General features: G+C 44.7%; 2 protein-coding genes across 2 annotated transcripts in view; one reads left to right on the top strand and one right to left on the bottom strand.

Moving 5' to 3' along the window:
* Positions 1–3,612: 3,612 nt before the first annotated feature.
* Positions 3,613–13,797, bottom strand: LOC135092804 (myosin-14-like). Its single transcript, XM_063991494.1, is given in 14 exon segments — positions 3,613–4,373; positions 5,384–5,548; positions 5,914–6,029; positions 6,365–6,554; positions 6,702–6,849; positions 8,334–8,394; positions 9,023–9,160; positions 9,821–9,931; positions 10,576–10,625; positions 10,628–10,769; positions 11,478–11,660; positions 12,000–12,497; positions 12,876–12,947; positions 13,721–13,797. Coding segments are annotated over 12 exon segments (1,467 nt in total). The 5' UTR covers positions 12,021–12,497; positions 12,876–12,947; positions 13,721–13,797; the 3' UTR covers positions 3,613–4,231.
* Positions 13,798–13,942: 145 nt separating this feature from the next.
* The window catches only part of LOC135092805 (COP9 signalosome complex subunit 3-like), an 11,245-nt gene continuing 782 nt past the window's right edge, over positions 13,943–24,405 (top strand). The window contains 10 exon segments of the mRNA XM_063991495.1: positions 13,943–14,156; positions 17,275–17,399; positions 19,528–19,776; positions 20,589–20,806; positions 21,581–21,604; positions 21,606–21,776; positions 22,145–22,296; positions 22,621–22,780; positions 23,764–23,877; positions 24,252–24,405. The exon segment at positions 24,252–24,405 is cut by the window's right edge and continues 782 nt beyond it. Of these exon segments, the coding sequence (XP_063847565.1) occupies positions 17,345–17,399; positions 19,528–19,776; positions 20,589–20,806; positions 21,581–21,604; positions 21,606–21,776; positions 22,145–22,296; positions 22,621–22,780; positions 23,764–23,877; positions 24,252–24,405 (1,297 nt within the window). The 5' untranslated portion in view covers positions 13,943–14,156; positions 17,275–17,344.

Genomic DNA, 24,405 nt, shown 5'->3' with positions numbered 1-24,405 from the left:
TTCAACATACAAACTCTCTTTTTTCACTTCCCCACCATTTCCTCGCTTTCCACCATCTGGCATTCCTTCCTCTCCTTCGTCATCTATTATCATATCCTCAGTCTCCTGTATTATCTCTCTCACAAGCTCTAAGGCCTGGCAGTGCTCTCTTTCCATTAATTTCCCATCATTTCCTTGCTTTTCAGCATCTGCCATTCCTTCCTTCTCTTCATCTAACACCAAGTCCTGAGTTTCCTCTATAATTCCTCTTACTTTCTTTCTCAATTTTCCTAAGTCTGCTGAATTTCTCTTACTGGTGTTTCCCGAACTCTCTGCACTACTCTGCAATGCTCTGTTCCTCCACCTATGCCGGGTGACACAGCTCCTCTGCACAGCCTCATCTGGGAAGTGGGTTTTCGAGAAGTCTGTGGCATGAGGCTTCTCCCCTGCCAGTGTGTGTTGTTTGAGGTGCAGTGCGGTGGAGTCTCCCTGTGTAGCAGTCCTTAATGGGGTTGGCAGGGCAGCAGAACCATCACTACACATCTTGTTTTGGTGTCTCCCACTTGTTTCTGTGCTGTGGGAGGCCTGGTGGCATGGGAGAGGCTTGGGAGAGTACAGGTGTTTGGTAGTGGGAGCTGGGAGTTGTGTGGGAGTAGATTCCGATGACCTTGTGTTGGTGCTGAGGCCTGGGAGTGACATAGGAGTAGATTTAGACAACCTTGTGCTGGTGCTGAGGCCTGGGAGTGATGTGGGAGTCAATTCAGATGACCTTGTGTTGGTGCTGGGGCCTGGGAGTGACTTGGGGGAGGAGTAGCAGTGTTTAGCATCAGTATTTAACCCTGGGAGGGACTCAGAAGATACAGGGACCACCTTAGCATCAGCATTACGAGAAAGGAGTGACTTAGAAATAGAACCACAGTGTTTAGTGCCGGCAGAGAGTAAACTAGGGAAAGAGCCAGATAGTTTGGCACCATCATTACGATCTGGGGGGGCCTTAGAAGCAGGATATTGTTCATTAACACGACTAGGAGGTGGCGGATCAGGTGTGGGAGTGTCAGGTGAGGGAAGTGGCAACCAGTCATCAAAACACTGGTCAAAACCCTCACTCAGAACGGGGTCACTAGTGGAATCAGGCCCAGGGAGGTTGGCAGTTTCCGTAACCCTTGAACTGTGACCTCCTTGCCCTGGATGAGTGGATGAGAGGTTATTACTGACCTCCGCATCATATTCCATGCCCTCTGTGTCCTCGATGATGGCTTGGACACACAGATACACCTCCTCATTACGAAGGCTGGAGAGTGAGGCATCTTTGCTGGTGTCCTCTCCTTGGGGTACTCCTGTTGTGTTGGTATCACTGGAATATTGCTCTTGTCTCTCTCTAAATGTCCTTGAATCCATAGCACCAGTGGAACCTCTCTCTTCTCTCTCTCTGGACATTCCTGTATTTGTAGAATGAATAAGATCCTTCCCCTGTCTCTCTCTAAAGGTTCCTGTATTCTTAGAACCAGTAGAACCATCATCTTGTCTGTCCCTGAAGGTTCTTGTAGTCTTGGAATCTATAGAACCTTGCTCTTCTCCCTCTTTTAATGTTCTTGTATCTCTTGAACCAGTAGAACCTTCCCTGACTGGTACATCAACACAAACAGCTGCCACATCCTTCAGGTACTCCACTGCACAGCCTCTCCCAGCCACAGCACCCTCACTGCAAGGCCTGGACTCTGTAATAACCTCACTCTTCACATCCTGTCCCTCCCTGGTGTGCGGCGGTGGTGGTGGTGGTGGTGGTGGTGGTGGTGGTGTGGTGTCTCTGTCCCTGTTGGTGGGGGTGTGGCAGTGTGTGGTGACGTACTGCACCTCTGGGGATCTGCTGCTGAAGGTGACACTGCGAGAGGAGCATGGCTTGGCAGGGTGTGGTGGGGTCTTCTGTCCTGTTGTGGCTGTGTCTGTGAAGGTGATAGGTAGAGAGTCTTTGCATATATATTAGGGCACTTATTACAAATCCTATCCTATTTCTTACTTAACTATCTTATATTTTCTCTTTTTTTGCCTTTCTCGTGGCTCGGCACTCACCGCGGTCCTCGCTTGCGGCACTGTGCCGGCGGACGGTGTTGCGCACATGTTCCTTGGCCCTCAGAACTTTCTTGTACTTCTCAAGTTTGCGTTCCTTGCGCCGCAGCTCCTTCTCTATCTTGGCCAGCTGGGCGGCAAGCTGTGGAAGGACGGTGGCTAGTGATACAAGGGTCACCAGGCCAGTGTGGGGTGGTGGCTGGCAATGCAAGGGTCACCAGGCCAGTGTGGGGTGGTGGCTGGCAATGCAAGGGTCACCAGGCCAGTGTGGGGTGGTGGCTGGCAATGCAAGGGTCACCAGGCCAGTGTGGGGTGGTGGCTGGCAATACAAGGGTATTCTATAATTGTCTATCTCCTTAATCTCAAATCAAATAACCACGGGAGTGACGAAACACAAAAATGCAAATAAAAAATGGCAACACTGAAAATTGAGTTGTTTTTACTCTTAATCGGTAACAGAACAGTACAGCACACAGCTTACCTCTTCATCGTGACTAGCAGCCTTGTGTGTTCGCCCCCCACTGCCTAGCTTGCCCTGACACCGCTGCTTGGGTTGATTTTTGGGTGGCCTGGCCTGCGCGCCATCCCTCACCTCCATCGGCGCCTTCTGCTTCCGACATTCGCGCCAAATATTGTAAACATTCCTCGCCTCCTCCGGTCGCCTATTTCGGCCCCGGCTTCTGCTTCCCGGTCTTTTTATTTATTTATTTATTTATTTATTTGTTTATTTATTTATTTATTTTATGTAGGAAGGACACTGGCCAAGGGCAACAAAAATCCAATAAAAAAAATGCCCACTGAAATGGCAGTCCCATAAAAGGGTCAAAGCAGTGGTCAAAAATTGATGAATAAGTGTCTTGAAACCTCCCTCTTGAAGGAATTCAAGTCACAGGAAGGTGGAAATACAGAAGCAGGCAGGGAGTTCCAGAGTTTACCAGAGAAAGGGATGAATGATTAAGAATACTGGTTAACTCTTGCGTTAGAGAGGTGGACAGAATAGGGGTGAGAGAAAGAAGAAAGTCTTGTGCAGCGAGGCCGTGGGAGGAGGGGGAGGCTTACAATTAGCAAGATCAGAAGAGCAGGCAGCATGAAAATAACGGTAAAAGACAGCTAGATATGCAACATTGCGGCGGTGAGAGGCTGAAGACAGTCAGTTAGAAGAGAGGAGTTGATGAGACGAAAAGCTTTTGATTCCACCCTGTCTAGAAGAGCAGTATGAGTGGAACCCCCCCCCAGACATGTGAAGCATACTCCATACATGGACGGATAAGGCCCTTGTACAGAGTTAGCAGCTGGGTGGGGGGGAGAAAAACTGGCGGAGACGTCTCAGAACACCTAACTTCATAGAAGCTGTTTTAGCTAGAGATAGATGTGAAGTTTCCAGTTCAGATTATAAGTAAAGGACAGACTGAGGATGTTAAGTGTGGAAGAGGGGGACAGTTGAGTGTCATTGAAGAGAGAGAGAGAGAGAGAGAGAGAGAGAGAGAGAGAGAGAGAGAGACTTTCTAGCTGTGTGTGTGTGTGTGTGTGAGGGATGGGTTGGGGACATTAAAGTGATTACAATGAAGTTTTTATTTTTTTATTTTTTTTTTCCACATCTTTTGCCTCTTGTGTCTTTAGATTTCATTCAGACACTAATCTTATTTGACTTTTGGCTTACTGATCAGAAAAAAAATAAATAAATAAATAAAAGCCAAGACACAATAGACACATGAGTAAGATTCTGCAAAATGTACAAAACTCTACATTTGTCACAGCTACTGAAGTACAAAAACATACAAAAAACTCTCAACCTTACCCAAGAAAACAAAAGAAAGTCAGTCACATCATTTGTAACAGCAGAAGACACAATAACAGCGCCACAATTCTCTACCACAAACACAGCAAGTCAATATTTCCTCCAGATCTCCGTTTTCCTTTGCCGAGAGAGACAAACGACCTATTCTATTTCACCCTGACCTCTAATCCTTTAACGGAACAGAAGATGGAACCCTAGTAACGACTGTGATTGGGTTAGGGAACACGAGTTTTAGGGAAGACAAGTTAAACAGCATTGCAAAACAGTGACAAACATACACGCACACACACACACACACCAAGACATCTTCCCTATGACAGCAAATATATCCTTTAAATCCTGCAGTCCTACATCACTCCTTCCCGAGACCTGAATTCTACAGCATGGTCAGCCCACGATTGCAGCCAAAGTGAGGTCCTGCAGGCGCTCCCCCAGCCGGTCATTCTCCTCCTTCAGTAGGTTCACTCTCTCCTGCAACAGTTTCACCTCGCGTACCTGCTCCTGCGCTGCCCTCTCGCTCTCTCTGACCCTGTGGAGGTGAGGTGGTGTCTTTAAAGCTCTGTGCAGTAGCATTTAGCATTGCCTCTGGTGTATAAACATGCTGTGGTTGATAATTATCTATCTGTCTATCTTTCTATGTATCTGTCCATCTGTCTAATCTAGAAGGGAATATTGATCTGCTTCCCGGTCTTTTTATTTATTTATTTATTTATTTATTTTATGTAGGAAGGACACTGGCCAAGGGCAACAAAAATCCAATTAAAAAAAATATGCCCACTGAAATGCCAGTCCCATAAAAGGGTCAAAGCAGTGGTCAAAAATTGATGAATAAGTGTCTTGAAACCTCCCTCTTGAAGGAATTCAAGTCATAGGAAGGTGGAAATACAGAAGCAGGCAGGGAGTTCCAGAGTTTACCAGAGAAAGGGATGAATGATTGAGAATACTGGTTAACTCTTGTGTTAGAGAGGTGGACAGAATAGGGGTGAGAGAAAGAAGAAAGTCTTGTGCAGCGAGACCGTGGGAGGAGGGGAGGCATGCAGTTAGCAAGATCAGAAGAGCAGTTAGCATGAAAATAGCGGTAGAAGACAGCTAGATATGCAACACTGCAGCGGTGAGAGAGAGGCTGAAGACAGTCAGTTAGAAGAGAGGAGTTGATGAGACGAAAAGCTTTTGATTCCACCCTGTCTAGAAGAGCAGTATGAGTGGAACCCCCCCAGACATGTGAAGCATACTCCATACATGGACGGATAAGGCCCTTGTACAGAGTTAGCGGCTGGGGGCGGTGAGAAAAACTAGCGGAGACGTCTCAGAACACCTAACTTCATAGAAGCTGTTTTAGCTAGAGATGAGATGTGAAGTTTCCAGTTCAGATTATAAGTAAAGGACAGACCGAGTGTAGAAGAGGGGGACAGTTGAGTGTCACTGAAGAAGAAGGGATAGTTGTCTGGAAGGTTGTGTCAAGTTGATAGATGGAGGAATTGAGTGCGTGTGTGAGTGAGTGTGTGAGTGCGTGTGTGAGTGAGAGCATCCCTGACATACCTGCTGGCCATCTCCTGCCTCTCAGCCCGTGTCTTCCCCAGGTCCTCCTCCAGCTGTCTGCGTAGTGCGTCCTCGGCCCTCAGCTGGTCCCCTTTGAGAGCCACCTCGGCCTCCAGCTGGGTCACTCTCCGTCGCACTGCCTGCAGCTCACTCTGGTAGTCTGACCTGAAGGAGAGAGGCAGGTAAACTGGAATGGTAAATAAAGAGAAATGGGAAGAAATGGAGAAGTTTATAAAAGTGATGGGTGTTTGCTAATGTAAAAAATAATGTGTAAATATGAGAAATTCAGATCCAGTTAAGTGTTTTATTTGGAGTTCATGATAAATGTGATTATTTGCAACACTAAGCGTCACCTGTAGGAGGAAATGATGAAATGAACAAGTCAAACAAGCACTATAAACAACACGACATCAAAATAAACAAGAGAAACACTGACAACAACAACAACAACAACAAAAAAAAATAAAATAAAATAAATAGATAAAATAAAAAAATATTCCTGAAACCGTCACAACACAACCAATACTAACCTGAGTGCGTGAATCTTTCCCTTGCTCTTGATCTTGTAGAGTTCATACTTGACGACCGCAGCCTCACACTTGTCCCCGACCTCCAGCAGGGACCGTCGCACCTGCTCCACCTCCTCCTGTGGGCAGTAGCGGGGTGGAGGCAAATAAAATAAAATGAATGAAAACAAATAAAAAAAACTTCATTAATTTTATGTGGTGTGATATGTTAAGTGTGTGTGTGTGTGTGTGTGTGTGTGTGTGTGTGTGTGTGTGTGTGTGTGTGTGTGTGTGTGTGTGTGTGTGTGTGTGTGTGTGTGTGTGTGTGCTCTAACTTGACACACACACACACACACACACACACTAACATTCAAGAAAAAACACACAGAAGCACAAAAATATATATCAAACACACTTTAAGCATGAAAGCACACACACACATACACACACACACACACACACACATAAACAGTACCTGCAGTTTCTTGTTCTCCTGCAGCGCTGTGGCCTTGGCGTGTGGGTCTGGCAGGGATGGGGGCCTGCTGGGGGAGCCGCTGCCACACACACTGCTCCTTCTGCTGCCACTCCTGCAGGAATAATGCTGGGAAGTAATGCTGGGATGTCTGAAGGTTGTGCAAATCTCCTTACTGGTCTGTGTCTGTTGTCTGTAAGGGTGACCAAGGGGAATAAAGTACCGTCCTATCACCATCGTCAGTATGATAACTGCTTAACCTAATTACCAACACCTTCCATTCATCCACCACTCGGAGCATCAACACAACACAACACAACACAACACAACAGTTCCTCACAGCCTCCTTCTCCTGCCACTGCTGCGTGACGACTCCCTGCGGTGAAGAGGGGGCGGTGGGGCCTCTGGCAGACTCCTCATGCTTGGTGGGGCGGACTCTAAGCTGCGGAGGCTGGTACGTGGTGACTCACCCCGCCGGAAGTGAGGATCTGGGAAGGAAAGCAGGGAGGGAGTGTGAGTGTGTGTGCGTGTGTGTGTGTATGTGTGTGTGACTGAATTAACCTATCTTAACGTAACCTAATCCAACCAAATCTAACTGTACCTAACTTATCTTTTGTGTGTGTGTGTGTGTGTGTGTGTGTGTGTGTGTGTGTGTGTGACTTAACCTAACTGATCTTAACCTAGTCTAAGCTAACCAAACCTAACTTATCTCGTGTGTGTGTGTGTGTGTGTGTGTGTGTGTGTGTGTGTGTGTGTGTGTGTGTGTGTGAGAGAGAGAGAGCAAGTGAGCTAAATTTTTTCATAACCTATCCTAACCTAACCTAACCTAACTACCTGCCAAAAAGACAACTGCAAAATAATAATAATAATAATAATAATAATAATAATAATAATAATAATAATAATAATGATAATGAGTAAATTTATAAGGATGTGATGTATATTAAAGGAAGCTATAACAGAATGAAAATAAAAGACAAATAATGATAAAATAAATGAGATGAATAATACTACAAGGAAATAAGATAAATGAAATGATGCAATAATAATAATAATAATAAAAAAATAAATAGATAAAATGCAAATAAGAAAGATAAACAAACACAATGAAAAAATAAACATTGAAAAAGAAAAGAGAGAGAGGAAAAGATTAACCAAAACAAATCAAACAAACACACAATAAAAATACAAAAGCATAAAATAACAACAAAAACAAACAAAAATAATAATAATAATAATAATAATAATAATAATAATAACAAAACAGTGGTGCCAGTTCGCAGTGCCACTAGACAAACATAAACAAACAGGTGTGGTGCTGCAAACAACAGGTGTGGCAACATTACACAGGTGGCAGCAGCAGCAATACACACCCGGCCTACACCCACCACCACCACCACCAACACTCCCACACCCGCAGATGTGTTTATTTTGACGAATTGTGTTTATTGATAACTCTCATTAATTATATATGAAAGAGAGAGAGAGAGAGAGAGAGAGAGAGAGAGAGAGAGAGAGAGAGAGAGAGAGAGAGAGAGAGAGAGAGAGAGAGAGAGAGAGAGAGAGAATCTGAGTCCTTGCTGTGGATTCTTATTGAAAAGGTTGTAGTGGAAGTTACTGGGGTTTTTAAGGGTGTTTTTATGGTTCTAGTGGAAGGTACTGGGTTTTCAAGTTTTCATGGTTCTAGTGATAGTTTAACAGGTTCTAGTGGAAGTTACTGTAATTTTCAAGGGCGATTTCGTGTCTCGTAAAAGTTTAACAAGATTCTGTATCAACAACAGGAAAAAAGACATGAAATTTGAACTACCAATCTCTGTGGCCTTTGAAAACAGTCTTAGCAAGCAGCAGGGAACCCACACTGCCTCACAGCGAAGCCAGAATGATAAATGTAACAGACTAGGCAAGGTGGGGGAGGGAGTGAGGCAGACTGGTGGTGGGAGCGGCACTGTGCCACACTGATACAGGCACTCACTCTTACTGAGACGTCGCAACTGTCCCTCATTGTCCTCTATCTCAGCCAGGGCCTCGGACAGCTGGGGTGGCAAGGGTTTGCGGTGTGAAGCTTGGCCACACACACACATACACACACACACACACACACACATATGCATACGTTCTCTGGTCTCTATCAGTGTTTGGTGACCTAAGTAAGTGATAACCTTGTCTCCTGGGTGTTTAAAATGGGTGGGGTGAGGTATGCTAGTGCAGTATGTTAGGTTAGGTTAGGTTGGGCTGGGTTAGGTTAGGTTAGGTTAGGTTGGGCTGGGTTAGGTTATGTTAGGTTAGGTTGGGTTAGGTTAGGTTAGGTTAGGTTAGGTTGGGCTGGGTTAGGTTAGGTTAGGTTTAGGTTAGGTTAGGTTAGGTTCAGTTAGGTTACGGTTAGACCAAAGTTTGCAAGCTTTTATGTATATTTACACTCATTTTTATAGCTTAGCACTTTCTTCCTGCCTTTACACCATCCTCTCAACCTCCCAAACTTATAAAAATCTTTCACTTTCTCTCACAAACCCTCACAGCCTCTCTCAGACCATCACAGCCTCTAACAGCTTCTCTCAGACCATCACAGCCCTTCACAGCGTCTCTCAGACCCTCACAGCATTTCACAGCCCCTCACAGCCTCTCATCCCTTCAGCCTCCTCCTCTGTGCAGTCTGATACGAACCTTGAAAACCAGCGTTTCATTGTCGGCCTCCAGCTGTCTTGAGGCGCGTTCCAGCAGCTGCACACGATCATGCATCTCCTCCAGCTGTGCCTCGGTCTCCCGGTGCTTGTGGCGCAGCACCTCCAGTTCCGTGCAGGCCTGAAGGAGGGGCAGAAGGAGTCAGTGAGGCATTGAGAGCTGGTTAAAGGGAGGATTAGGTATGCTGGTATGTTTGTGTTGTGTTACTGAATGGAGGATTGTTGTGTGTTATGGACTGTGAGCAAAGGGAGATCCTGTGGGGAGTGAGGGCTGGGTAAGGGGAGGCTAAGATCTACTACAGGGTAAGATATGCCTCACGAGTTTCTGATGTGTTGCTGTGTTAGAGAATGAAAGATCGTCGGAAGTACAAGCCTGCAGAGGGGGGTTATTGAGAGAATGTGGCAGGTCTGGATGAGGAGAACAAAATGAAGATAATTATTCAAACTAAAAAGATTTCTCTCTCTCTCTCTCTCTCTCTCTGTAATACAAACACCTTATGAGCTATGTCTCTTTCTCCTCTCAAATTCAAATATCTATTAGCCATGACGAAATTACAGATTAAATGGCTCTCAGTTCAAAGATTAATGTAGCTGCAGAACTAGTACCAGGTGGCAGTCTGTTAATAAGCTGGATATCTCTCTCTTTGTCTCTCTGTCTGTCAGTCTCCTTCTCTCTCTCCCTCTGTCAGTCTTCCACACACCTTAACAAACTGGATGTCTCCCTCTGTCTGTCTACCTGTCAGTCTCCTTCTCTCTCCCCCTCTGTCAGTCTCCCACACACCTTAATGAGCTGGGACGTGAGGTCCTTCTCCCTCTCAGTGCCCGGGCGACTGCTGTGTGCCAGGGCCAGCTCCTCCATCAGCTTCTTCCTCTCCACCAGCATGTACGCAATCTGTGGGTGCAAGGAATCGTGAGAAAAGAAACTAAATGAATGTGATCTTACTTTACCTTAGTTTAAAGAGATAATGCTTAAAAAAAAAGGTGAATTAACTTAATCTTACCTAATATAAATCATAGCTAGCCCCATCCTTGCCTTCCCATAGTTAAATTAACCTGGTCTTGCTTTAATTTAGCTTGAACAGAAATAAATGAAAAACTAACCTGATCTTAGCTTACCTAGACTTGAACAGAAATAAATAGAAAATAAATAAGTAAATGAAAAAGAAAAAAAGTAATTTAACTTAATCTTATCAAACAAAAAGAGAGAGAGAGAGAGAGAGAGAGAGAGAGAGAGAGAGAGAGAGAGAGAGAGAGAGAGAGAGAGAGAGAGAGAGAGAGAGAGAGAGAGAGAGAGAAAGAGAACCTAACCTTATCTTACCACACAACACCCTCACCTAACCTAACCACACATACAGAGAGAGAGAGAGAGAGAGAGAGAGAGAGAGAGAGAGAGAGAGAGAGAGAGAGAGAGAGAGAGAGAGAGAGAGAGAGAGAGAGAGAGAGAGAGAGAGAGAGAGAGAGAGAGAGAGAGAGAGAAAACCTAACCTAACCTAACTCACCTCACCTCACCTAACCTAACCACACACCACAGCCCACCTGCTCCCCAAGAGACGTCTGCGCCACATCATGAAGTCCCTCCCCTCCAACATGGTAGACACAGCCTGCGTGCCGGCCAGCAGAGCCTCCAGGTCCTCTTTCAGGGCGCGTACCTCCTCCTCCAGGCCTCTCACTCGCTCCTCGTACTCAGACTGCAGGTGATGGGCGTACTGCTGCAGCTCCTGTGGAAGGGGCTGAAGGTGAGGAGAAGGAGAGATGGGAGATGAGAAATGGAGCTGAGAGAAAGGGACAAGAGATGAGAGATGATGATAGGAGGAAGTGACAGAAAATGATAAAAGATGAGATTGAGCGATGAATGAAATGAAAGGAGATAAAGATGATAGATAGATAACAATAAATGAGATGTGAGATGAAAGGCAGAGAGGAAATGAACAAGAGCATCTGAAGGTGTGGCTGAAGGAGAGAGAGAAGAGGTGACAAGGGGATGACGATGACAACACACAAGGAAACAACACAAATGACAAGACTGTATGTGGAAAACACTTTGCGCTCTAACTACAACTGAATTCCAAAGCCACAGAGATGACTAGCCGGGTTCTGAAGACTTTCCCTGGTTAATAATGCAGAAATCTTGTTAATCTGCCACTGGAACCATAAAAGCACCCTTAAAAACTCTCATCACTTCACCGCACAATTTTTCAAGGCCAAAGAGATGACTAGCTGGGTTCTCAAGATTGTTTCCCTGGTTAATAATGCAGAAATCTTATTAACCTGCCACTAGAACAACAAAAATGTCAAGGGTGCTTCTCCTGTTAGTAATATAGAAATCTTGTTAACCTGCCACTGGAATCATAAAAACACCTTTCAAAAGACCCCAAACATCCCCAACACACACACACACACACACACACACACACACACACACACACACACACACTCACCGTTCTCTCCTCCTCGTGTTGTCGTCTCAGCTTATCATTGATGTGTCTTGCTGCCCTCAAATTGGCCTCTCCGTCAACCAACCAGCGCCACACGTGCACTGCTCTCTCGGAAGGTTCTATGCTGCCCCAGTCAAGCCCCTCGCTGCTGAACCTCCTCTGCAGTGCTGTCCCTTCATCCTCACCCTGAAGAAGGAGCAGGAGGAGGTAAAGGAGTGCAGGTGAAAGAGGAGGAAGTGTTTGTAGGAAGAGAAAATGGAAAATGAGGAATGAAAGAAAAGAAGGAGGAGGAGGAGGAATGCAACAACATTAACAACAACATTAACAACAACAACAACAACAACAACAACAACAACAACGTTACAGAGAAAAGATAATTTATAATCAATAAAAAAACAAATCTAAAAAAAAAAAAAAAAAAAAAAAGAAAATATGGAAAACACACACACACACACACACACACACACACACACACACACACACACACACACACACACACACACACACACACAGACAGACACTCACAGCACTATCATCCCCCTGCATATCTGTGGTTGGCTGGGAGAGGCTGGGAGGGGCTGGCGGAGGCTGGAGAAGACTGCGAGAGGCTTGAAGAGGCTGGAAGGGGCTGGGAGGGGCTAGGAGGGGCTGGGAGATGATGGGAGGGGCTGGGAGAGACTGGTAGAAGCTGGGAGAGGCTGGAAGGGGCTAGGAAGGGGCTGGGTGAGGCTAGGAGAAGCTGGGAGAGGCTGGGAGGGGCTAGGAGAAGCTGAGAGGGGCTGGGAGAGGCTAGGAGAAGCTGGGAGAGGCTGGAAGGGCTAGGAGAAGCTGAGAGGGGCTGGGAGAGGCTGTAAGGGGCGAGGAGAGGCTGTAAGGGGCGAGGAGAAGCTGGGAGAGGCCTTTAACTTCTCAATTAAATCTCTCTGTTCTTGATTCCAGCTAATGCAGCAGCCTTGTTTCTCCCTCAAAGGCTGCCGGCATCTCCTTGGGCAGAGGGTATTGTTTACTGGCCCAATGTTGAACCTTGAAAGTAAATGAGATTAACTAGAGAATTATCAGATTAAAGAGAGACATGTTAATTTGTAGGTTAAGGAAAAGAGAGTTTATCTATTGAATTATGGCCTGGGGTCGTCTAGGATTCAGTAAGATGTAGGATATTTGAACGGAATCCTGCCAGAATCCTACAATTACGAAATATTAGAGAAAAATAGGTCAGTGGTTGTTATATTTGCTTGTAGGTTATGAAAATGTGCCCTCTTATTCACTTACAACTTGGCGTCATCTAAGAATCAGTGGAAATGTCATAAATACAAGTCTAACGAGTAAAATAGCTAGATTATTAGTCAGCGTTATATATTACACTGTTGAACCTGAGAAAAAGGTATCTATCTATTAACTTACAGTCTAATATCATCCAAGTCTCCTCCCAAATCCGAATGATGAGTAATATCTCCTGTTTTCCTCACCACAAGCCTGTAGGAGAAAGGAGAAAATGCTTGTTTTTATCCTAGCGTCCCTCCAATGATCTTGATCTCAATAGTACACAGCGTTACCAGACTGTTTTGGCCATATTATCGTACTACACAGGTTGAAATTATTGTACTTCTGGTAAAATTATCGTACGAGAGAGAGAGAGAGAGAGAGAGAGAGAGAGAGAGAGAGAGAGAGAGAGAGAGAGAGAAATTTTAACACAAAAAAAAATTATTACTTTTTTTTATTTATAAGTGTAAATAGAAATACATTAGTACTACTTCTACTACTACTACTTTCAGGACACACATAATATACTAGAGAATAAGAAGAGGTGAAGAAAATGGTGAAGAAATTGTGAAAAAATTGTGAAAAAATGGAAAAATGCTGAAAGAAATTAAGGGATATTATGAAAAAAATGGTGAAAAAATAAAGAACAGTGAAAAAAATGAGAAAAAATGAAGAAAGAGTGAAGAAAAACAAAAAAAAAAAGGTTGTTGTAAGAGGTACACCCTCACAAACACTGCCACACCCTCCCAAACATTGCTACATCTTCCCAAACACTGCTACACCCTCCCAAACACTGCTACACCCTCCCAAACACTGCTACACCCTCCCAAACACTGCCACACCTTCCCAAACACTGTCACACTCTCCCAAACAATGCTACACCCTCACAAACACTGCTACACCCTCACAAACACTGCCACACCTTCACAAACACTGCTACATCCCCTGAAACACAACCACAACCTCCCAAACAGACGCGTACTAACACCACCCATAGACGCGACACACTGGTAAACTTGTCAGGCAGCAAGCACGCACACCCTCCCTCTCACATGGTCACCTCAGTACTGGCTAGCGCAAGTCCTCACCAGGGTTGCCAGATTTTTTCGGCCATGTTAACCAGTCAGGGTGTCACGTCCATTGGTGGTGTTAGTACACGTCTGTTTCAACCCAGCCTGACAGAATTTGTGTTTTTTTTTTCTTTTTTGTGTAACCACGGCTACACATTGGCTGCCAAGGCTTACCCATGAGTTAAACCTTCTTTAGTTGGTAATGAGGAAGGCGTGGGCTCTAGCAGTGGACACCCGAAGGCAGCAGTGGGTGAAAACAAGCAAAATAAAGAAAAGTTTGGCTGCGAGAAGGTGCTAGACAGCCAGCCATAGTGACAAGGAGGCAGGAAGATAGATCACCACCACAGGAAAGGTAAGGTCAGGAAGTGTTAGAATAAATTTAGGTAGCTTAACGTAACTTTTTAATGAATAACTGAACAATCCACGGTTTTAACTCATTTTAACGCATCCCACCTAACCTCCAGCACAATATATCCCTGTGTCAGCCTCGTCTCGTTGCTAAAAACCGTAAAATTTAACTTAATGAAAATATAAACAATCTGGGTGGTCTCTATTTATCAGCCATTATTTATCTTATCTGTGAGTGTTTTAAACCAATACTGTCGCAAAGCGGAGCCACATGACCAAGCTTTAATATCCGCTCGTTAGATATACCTGCCATTACTTAGTTTAAGTTTGGCGAGGGTTTAAATGAGTGAGAAGGGTCGTCCCCTCCACTGGCCCATCGCCGCCATTTTGGATAAGGCTCCCCAACCCCCTCCGGTTCCAATATTATTTTTTATATTTCCTAAGTATTTTATTTCGGCTTGTAGCTAAGATTTTATGGTTTGTAAAAATATTTCGTTGTTTTTTAAGTTATTTGAGCGCGTGTGTTGCGTGAAAAGTGGTGATTTTGGCGTTGTTTTTGTGTAAATAAGAGGGCCGTTTTCGGCGTATTTTTTTACGGTCCCCAAACTCAATTTTTTATTTCAGCCTGTACTAGGTTCTTATTGGTTTTGAAAAATAGTTTGTGTTTTTTTAAGTGTGTTGCCGTCCCGCTCAATGAAATGCGTGCACCGTACACTTGTTTTTATTCGTGTTCAACTTCCAATAATATTGAATTTTATTTCGGTATTTTTTTTTATTTGGGCTAGTAGCTCACTTTAAATGGTTTTAAAAAATAGTTCATATTTTTTAAAGTGTTTTCCGTTATGTTTAAGCCAGAATGGGTGGACATTTGAACGATTTTGAATGGGGTGAAAATTGCAACAGTTTCCAGATACTTCTTTTTAGATATCTTTAATACTACTGCGTTTTGAAATGTGTTGTTATTTTTGGCCTTAGTTAAAATGTGTGACAAGTCTGAATTTATAAAGCATTCCTGTCTAGCTGCGTTTTTTAGAGGGGTCATTTTTAAAATGAAATACGTACGTACGTAAATAATGGCCGCTGTGACGTCATCAACCCCCAGCCGTGACGTCACAAGTCCCCCCCCAGCCGTGACGTTTTCAGAGTGGTACCTTCCCTAACTCCCTTCCACTCCCTCACAGTAAATATTCAGTGTTTTTTTTTATCAAGGTATTTCAAGGTGTGTGTGTGTGTGTGTGTGTGTGTGTGTGTGTGTGTGTGTGTGTGTGTGTGTGTGTGTGTTGCCTTATTTTTTGTTGTACAGATGGTGATGCAGTGTGTGTTGCTTTGTCTTTCGTTGTACAGACTGTTGCAGTGTGTGTGTGTGTGTTGCCTTATCTTTCGTTGTACAGATGGTGATGCAGTGTGTGTGTGTGTGTGTGTGTGTTGCCTTGTCTTTCGTTGTACAGATGGTGATGCAGTGTGTGTGTGTGTGTGTGTGTGTGTGTTGCCTTGTCTTTCGTTGTACAGATGGTGATGCAGTGTGTGTGTGTGTGTGTGTGTGTGTGTTGCCTTATCTTTCGTTGTACAGATGGTGATGCAGTGTGTGTGTGTGTGTGTGTGTGTGTGTGTGTGTGTGTGTGTGTTGCCTTATCTTTCGTTGTACAGATGGTGATGCAATGTGTGTGTGTGTGTGTGTGTGTGTGTGTGTTGCCTTATCTTTCGTTGTACAGATGGTGATGCAGTGTGTGTGTGTGTGTGTGTGTTGCCTTATCTTTCGTTGTACAGATGGTGATGCAGTGTGTGTGTGTGTGTGTGTGTGTGTGTGTGTGTGTGTGTGTGTGTGTGTGTGTGTTGCCTTGTCTTTCGTTGTACAGATGCTTATGCAGTGTGTGTGTGTGTGTGTGTGTGTGTTTGTGTGTGTGTTGCCTTGTCTTTCGTTGTACAGATGCTTATGCAGTGTGTGTGTGTGTGTGTGTGTGTGTGTGTGTGTGTGTGTGTGTGTGTGTTGCCTTATCTTTCGTTGTATAGATGGTGATGCAGTGTGTGTGTGTGTGTGTGTGTGTGTGTGTGTTGCCTTGTCTTTCGTTGTACAGATGCTTATGCAGTGTGTGTGTGTGTGTGTGTGTGTGTGTGTGTGTGTGTGTGTGTGTGTGTGTGTGTTGCCTTATCTTTCGTTGTATAGATGGTGATGCAGTGTGTGTGTGTGTGTGTGTGTGTGTGTGTGTGTGTGTGTGTGTGTGTGTGTGTGTGTGTGTGTGTGTGTGTGTGTGTGTGTGTGTGTGAGTTGCCCTTTCTTTCATTACACATGTATCCAGACTCAGATATAAACACAAGTAAAAAATAAATCAAAGACCTTAAAAGTACCCTAATAACGAGTAATAAGGAAGTGAAAGACGCTACTGAGGGAGAAGGAAGGGTTGAGTGTTATGGTGAAGGCGGTAATGTTAACTGAGGCGAGGCTGGCGCTGTGCACTCATCTTACACTAAGCAGTCGTGTGTCTCGGGTGATGCTTGGTGCTGTTTCATGCTTGTGTGTGTGTGTGTGTGTGTGTGTGTGTGTGTGTGTGTGTTTGGATGGGGGGAACTTATCAGTGCTGACCAAAAACACTCCTGCTGGCCTTACTGTCGCACACACACACACACACACACACACACACACTGGCTGTATTGGCGGCATTAGAGATGGGAAAGTACAACACAATAAACACGCGAATCAATAGTGAGCGAAATAACTCCTAATCACAAGATGTAAGTAAACATAGACTGCTCATTCTCTCTCTCTCTCTCTCTCTCTCTCTCTCTCTCTCTCTCTCTCTCTCTCTCTCTCTCTCTCTCTCTCTCTCTCTCTCTGCACAAAGATCAAAGGGTAAAAACAAACTAAGGGAAATAAATAAATGGCCAGCTAAAGATTATCATTAACACAAGAATAAATGCAGTTCGTTTTCTTCTTCCAGTATTCTATTTCTGGTGTGTGTGTGTGTGTGTGTGTGTGTGTGTGTGTGTGTGTGATGATGGTATCACAAACGTATAAAAACTATAATAATTTTATATATATATTTTCATCTTTACATTTCAAGACAGGTTATATCGCAATTAAAACCCATATGATATTTGAATGGGAATGAATGTAAAACTTGCAGCGGCGGCGGCGGCGGTGGCAGTGATAGCGGCGCCTCGGACATTGAGCGAGCCGAGGGAACCAAAACAAACATGGCATCGGCGCTGGAGCATTTTGTGAATAATGTTACGTCGCTGTCTTCACAAGGTAATGGCGGCTGTTGCATTGGTATTAACAGCACACAGAGACACACTAGCAGATATGTGAGAGAGAGGCGTTGAGGTGAGAGGAGAGAGGGAGAGCTGGAAGAGTAAGGGTGAGTGGCAGTTTTTGAAATTTATCATTATTCTTATTTACTCGGCACTCGTGTAGAATTGGGGTCCCGGGCTGGCTGGATCCGCTGATGTGAAGTCTAGTTATGCATTAGTGTGTCGGTTACCATGGGCTAGTGAGGGTATTGGCACGCCGGGGGGAGAGGGGGAGAAGTCACCAACCATATTCATCGTATTTTTGGCGTGTTTATTCAGTTCCGTTAATTGCGTGTGTGTGTATGTGTGTGTGTGATGGTTCCTCTTAATACTGTCATGCTGGGTATTTTATTCTAGTGTAATTATATATATATGTAATTCTCTGATAACTCGGGTAAGGTTAAGTTAAATGTAATCTTGTGTTATGTTTATATCGTTGCAATCTATAGAGTCATAGTGTTATATGTAATGCTTTATACATAATTCTATAGAATCTGATGCAAACTTAATTATATATATGTAATTGCATAATCATATCTCCTCATTCAATCCTTTAAAATATATGTGCAATGCTGTGAATTCCTTATAATCTTATTTAATTCCCCTTAATCTTGCATGACCCCGTACAACTCTACACGATCCAGTACAGGGTGAGACACAAGCTTCTGCCGAGATTACTAGAGGAGAAAGTGCTGTGGATAATATTTATATGCATTCTAAGGCATTGCGTGGCTGTGGTGTGCTGTGCAGGTGTGGCCGGTGACAGACAGAACATCCAGGCTAGTCCGGTCACCATGGCAGACAGAAACACCATTTTCTCACAATATAATCTTAGTATTTTCATTGTCACTGTCTTTGAGGGAAACCGTGCGATGGAGCGGTGATCAGGTGCTGTGTCGTTAGCTTCACTCCTCCCCCCTCCACACCCAGCAGTCAGTGTACGGGGCCGCGCTGCCTGTCGCTACCTGCCACTCATTACAACCGTACTGTCATTGTGTTGTGTGTATCGGTAAATCACCTGTTCGTTACTGCCACTTGCCTTGTCCTGGAATGCTCCACTCTTCCAAAACTTGATACCATTTCGCAGTTTTGCCAGCAGACATCCAGGTGTACGCGCTGCCACTTGTATCTGTCCCCCAGAATGTCACACCAAGGCTAAACTTATGTTACACCCTGTATGATTCCACCCAGGCCAAATTATAAACACATTATTCTTCACAAACACACTTAGTCCTTTACAAACCCACATAGTCCTTTACAAACCCCACTTAGTCTTTTATAAACCCCACATGGTCCTTTACAAACCCACTCAGTCCTTTATAAACCACACTTAGTCCTTTACAAACCCACTTAGTCCTTTACAAACCCACTTAGTCCTTTACAAACCCCACATAGTCCTTTACAAACCCACTTAGTCCTTTACAAACCCCACATACTCCTTTACAAACTCCACATACTCCTTTACAAACCCCACATAGTCCTTTACAAACCCACTTAGTCCTTTACAAACCCCACATAGTTCTTTACAAACCCACTTAGTCCTTTACAAACCCCACATAGTCCTTTACAAACCCACTTAGTCCTTTACAAACCCACTTAGTCCTTTACAAACCCCACATAGTCCTTTACAAACCCACTTAGTCCTTTACAATCCCACATAGTGCTTTACAAACCCACTTAGTTCTTTACAAACCCCACATAGTCCTTTACAAACCCACATAGTCCTTTACAAACCCACTTAGTCCTTTATAAACCCACTTAGTCCTTTACAAACCCACTTAGTCCTTTATAAACCCACATAGTCCTTTACAAACCCACTTAGTCCTTTACAAATCCCACATAGTCCTTTACAAACCCACATAGTTCTTTACAAACCCACATAGTTCTTTACAAACCCCACTTAATCCTTTACAAACCCCACATAGTTCTTTACAAACCCACATAGTCCTTTACAATCCCACTTAGTTCTTTACAAACCCCCACTTAGTCCTTTACAAACCCCACATAGTCCTTTACAAACCCCACCCAATCTTGTATACTGCCTCATGTCATCGTGCATACCCATCATCGCTCTGTGTCACCCCCAGGCAACTATGTAGAGGTGGTGAAGTACGTCAGCAAGAGCACAGAGGTCCTTGCAAAGAATGTGGCGCACCTTGACACAGTTCTGGCCACACTGCAGCCACAGAGTCACTCCCTGGGCGCTGTGGCTGTGCTCTGTGTACGCCTCCAGAACACTCTGCACACTGACGCCAACATTGACACCCTGCACGCTACTGTGGCGGAGTTTATCAGTGTCTGTAGTGACGAGCAGATTAAATATGCGCCTGATATGAGTAAGTGGTGGTGGTGGTGGTGGTGGTGGTGGTGGTGGTGGTAGTGTGTTTATACGAGTATATATGTTTTATTTTGTTTTCTCTCTTTTTTTCTCTTTTTTCGTTGTGTTAGTAGTGGTAGTAGTAGTAGTAGTAGTAGAAGTAGTAGTAGTAGTAGTAGTAGTAGTAGTAGTAGTAGTAGTAGTGTTGATGTGTTTGATTCCAAGATATTTTTTTTTGTGTTTTCTGTAATTTTTTTTTTTTCTCTCTCTCTCTCTCTCTCTCTCTCTCTCTCTCTCTCTCTCTCTCTCTCTCTCTCTCTCTCTCTCTCTCTCTCTCTCTCTCTCTCTCTCTCTCTCTCTCTCTCTCTCTCTGATTTGCTTTACCAGATGAACTTTGTGGCAGATGCGGGCGAGTGATGTTGCCGTGTGTGGGTGTGTTCATTTCTGTGGTGATGCGTTTATCTTTTTTCATTGGAGTTTAATTGGTGGAGAATTTTGCCACCTCTGAACTTCCTTTTAAGATTTGTTTTGTGTCATTTTGATTTGAGTTAAATTAAAAAAACACAAATATCGTCACCAGAACCACAAAAACACATTCAAAACCCCTTAAAGAATTTCACCACCTTGCCAGACTCCCATTTAAACCAGAAAACTCCCTTGAAAACCCCAAATATCACCACTTGAACCACAAAAACGTATTTAAAACCCCAAAACAGCATCACATCACCCTGCCAGACATCGCCAACAACCCACAACGCCCTTTTCAAACGCCCCCAACCCTAACCTGACCAACCCGCACAATACCACAATTAATACAGGCACCCTTTGCAGTGGCCGACATGTGTGGCAGCTACGCGGACCTGCTCGTGGCCGGGAACTGTGCCATGAGGGGTATAGAGGTGTTGAGCACGGCCATACACAAAACACAGGAGACGCCGTTGCATCTTACGTCCATTCATGCACACCTCCTCCACCTCTGTCTGGAGTCTAAGTGTTTCAAACCGGCCCTTAAGTTTATGGATGTTGACATAATGGATATTAGCAAAGAGGTGAGGGAAAGGGTTAACGATAGGGTTTAATTGGTTGTTAGTGAGGTTTGTTTGCCGTGAGGTGTAGTGAAGATTATTTTAAGAAGTATTGTTGAGTTTTTTAAAGGAATATTAGTTAAGTTATTGGGCTGTTAGCAAAAAGATGAGTAATAATAGAGTTTAATTGATTGTTATTGAGGTTTGTTAACAGTGAGGTGTAGTGAAGATTATATTAAGAAGTAATGGTGAGTTTTTTAAAGGAATATCAGTTAAGTTATTGGGTTGCTGGCTAAGGGGAGGCTGAGAATTGAGAGTGCATGTTATTGATGATTGCGGTGACAGCCAGGTGAGGGAATGGGACAGAGATGGTAGGAATGGTAGAAATGAATAACAACCATATCTCCTTCACCATTCCCCATCACATCTTCACCATCTCCCACCATAACGACCCCTACCAGAACAATCCCCACCCATTTCCACCATCCCCGGTTGACGTAAACACACCTCACCTTCATTCACACCATCCCTGGTTGACGTAAACATACCTCACCTTCATTCACATCATCCCCGGTTGACGTAAACATACCTCACCTTCATTTCCACCATCCCTGGTTGACGTAAACATACCTCACCTTCATTCACATCATCCCCGGTTGACGTAAACATACCTCACCTTCATTTACACCATCCCCGGTTGACGTAAACATACCTCACCTTCATTCACACCATCCCCGGTTGACGTAAACATATCTCACCTTCATTTACGCCCTTCCTCCTCCCCATTCTCCCACACAGAGAGGTAACTACGACGTAAAGCACTTTTTTGCTCTACTACTATTACGGCGGGATGATCTACACAGCCATCAAGAACTACGAGAGGGCCCAGTACTTCTTCCGAGTCTGCATCACCACCCCTGCCCTTGCTGTCTCCCACATCATGCTGGAGGCCTTCAAAAAATATATCCTGGTTTCACTTATTCTAGAGGGAAAGGTGTGTTTTATGTGTGTGTGTGTGTGTGTGTGTGTGTGTGTGTGTGTGTGTGTGTGTATATCTATGTTTGTTTTTTTGTTTATTTTTGTTTGTTTTTTCTTCTATCATCTCTTCTTTCCTATATTCCTCCAGTCTTTGTGTTTTTTTGTTTGTTTTGTCCTTGTATCACCTCTTCTTTCCTATATCCATCCAGTCTTCTGTTTTTTGTTTATTTATTCCTTTCTATCACCTCTTCTCTTGTCAGTACCCATCCAGACTTTCCTTCAATTACCCCTATTCTCTCTCACCTCCTTTACCCCATCTCCACCCCTCCTATCCACACCCCATGCACCCAAACCTAACGCCCTAACCCCTGTCACGCCCTTCAGATCGGCAAGATACCGAAGTATGCATCGCTGGTGGTGACGCGGTTTATTAAGCCCCTCAGCCAGGCATACTGGGATCTGGGCACTGCATTCACCACAAATTGCCCTGATAAAGTGTGCTCTCTTATCAGCAAGAACCAGGAGACCTTTACTGGGTGAGTGTGTGTGTGTGTGTGCGTGTGTGTGTGTGTGTGTGAGAGAGAGAAAGAGAGAGACTGTTCTTGTATTCGTGTATTTGTGTCATTGTTTTGCTTTTTTGTGTTAAGATGTTAATAAGTTGTCTCTCTGTCTATCTCTATCTCTTGTAATGTTTCTCTCGCTCTCTATCTCTCTGTCTTGTAAGTTTTTTTTACGTTAAGATGGTCAAAAAACTCTCTTATCTCTATCTCTCATAATTTTTCACCTAGTATTATATTAACACTCTCAGTCAACCATCTATCTATCTATCTATCAATCTATCAATCAATTTCTCCACACAGGGATCAAAATATGGGCCTGGTCAAACAATGTCTTAGCGCTCTGTACAAGAAGAACATTCAGCGCCTCACCCGTACCTTCCTCACCCTGTCACTGGCGGATGTGGCAAACAGGGTGCAGCTCTCCACACCCCAGGAGGCTCAGAAGTACATCTTGCACATGGTGAGTGGTTGCTAGGGTGTGTCAGGGTGCAGGAGTCACAGTGGAGGGTGTGAAAATAAAATGACAGGGTGTATAGTAGATAATAAAGCTTGTATTGTGTAATTAAGGGTGTATATTTATATTTAGGGTGTCCCAGGGTGTTGTAGGGTGCAGTAGAGGCTCGGCAGGGTGTAGGAGTAACTAAGAAGGGTGTAGAAATAAGATAATAGGTTATATGTTAAGATTAGGGTGCCCTGGGGTGTTATAGGGTGTAGCAGAGAATGGTTAAGGTGTAGCAATGAGTTATGACAGTGTAGGATAGGGTGAAATGGTGTACTGGATGCATTAGGGAGGTTGAGAGGATGTGGTTAGGGTGTACAGGGTGTCTGAGGGTGTAGGGTAGATCAGAAAGGGTGTACAGTTTGTTTCAGGGTGTAGGAATATATGTAGGGTGTCTGAGGGTGTAGTTGGTGCTTGTAAGGGTGTAAGATAAGCTGAGAAGGGTGTAGGAGGAGCTGGGAAGGGTGTAGGAGGAGCTGAAAAGGGTGTACCAGGCTGGGAAGGGTGGAGGAGGAGCTGGGAAGGGTGTACCTGGCTGGGAATGGTGTAGAAGGAGCTGGGAAGGGTGTAGGAGGAGCTGGGAAGGGTGTTAAAATTTTCTTTATGTTCTTGTAGTAGTAGTAGTAGTAGTAGTAGTAGTAGTAGTAGATGCATCCACTTCTTACAGTTCACCACCATCCACACACCAGCACACTCAGACACCATCCACACGTCCACACCGCACCCAGACACACCCATCCACACATCCACACGCACCCAGACACACCATCCACACGTCCACACGCACCCAGACACACCCATCCACACGTCCACACGCACCCAGACACACCCATCCACACATCCACACGCACCCAGACACACCCATCCACACGTCCACACGCACCCAGACACACCCATCCACACGTCCACACGCACTAACCCACCACTGCCTCCCGAACTCACAGATAGAGGACGGAGAGATCCACGCCAGCATCAACCAGAGGGACGGCATGGTGGTGTTTCTGGACAACCCTGAGAAGTACAATTCGCCTACCATGATGGCTCAGCTGGACAAGGAGGTTAGTGTGTGTGTGTGTGTGTGTGTGTGTGTGTATGTTGGTGTTTTGTATTTATGATTCTGTCTCTTTCTCTGTCTCTCTCTCTGTCTGCTATCCTTCTCTTCATTCTTTCTCTCCACATCTCTCTCTCTCTTCATCCTTTCTGCCATTCTCTCCCTTCTCCTAACATCGCTATTCTCTTCCTCCTCTCCTCTCCTTCCTTCCTTCCTTCCTTCCTTCCTTCCTTCCTTCCTTCCTTCCTTCCTTCCTTCCTTCCTTCCTTCCTTCCTTCCTTCCTTCCTTCCCCTGACCCTGACCCTACCCTCTGTTCATATCGCTCCCCAACACCTTCTCTCTCCTTATCACTTCCACCTCCCTCCTGCTTCCCTCCGCAGATGCAGCTGTGTATGGAGGTGGAGCGGAGACTGCAGGCGATGGAGGAGGAGATAGTGGTGAACCCGCAGTATGTACAGAAGGTGGTTGGGCCGCAGGATGACGAGGGCCCTTCACAGTCCTCCGCGCAGGCTGGGTCATTCTCTAATATGTCCT

The sequence above is a fragment of the Scylla paramamosain genome, chromosome 41, assembly GCF_035594125.1.
Source record: "Scylla paramamosain isolate STU-SP2022 chromosome 41, ASM3559412v1, whole genome shotgun sequence".
NCBI lineage: Eukaryota > Metazoa > Arthropoda > Malacostraca > Decapoda > Portunidae > Scylla > Scylla paramamosain.
This window is presented reverse-complemented; position numbering and strand designations above follow the sequence as displayed.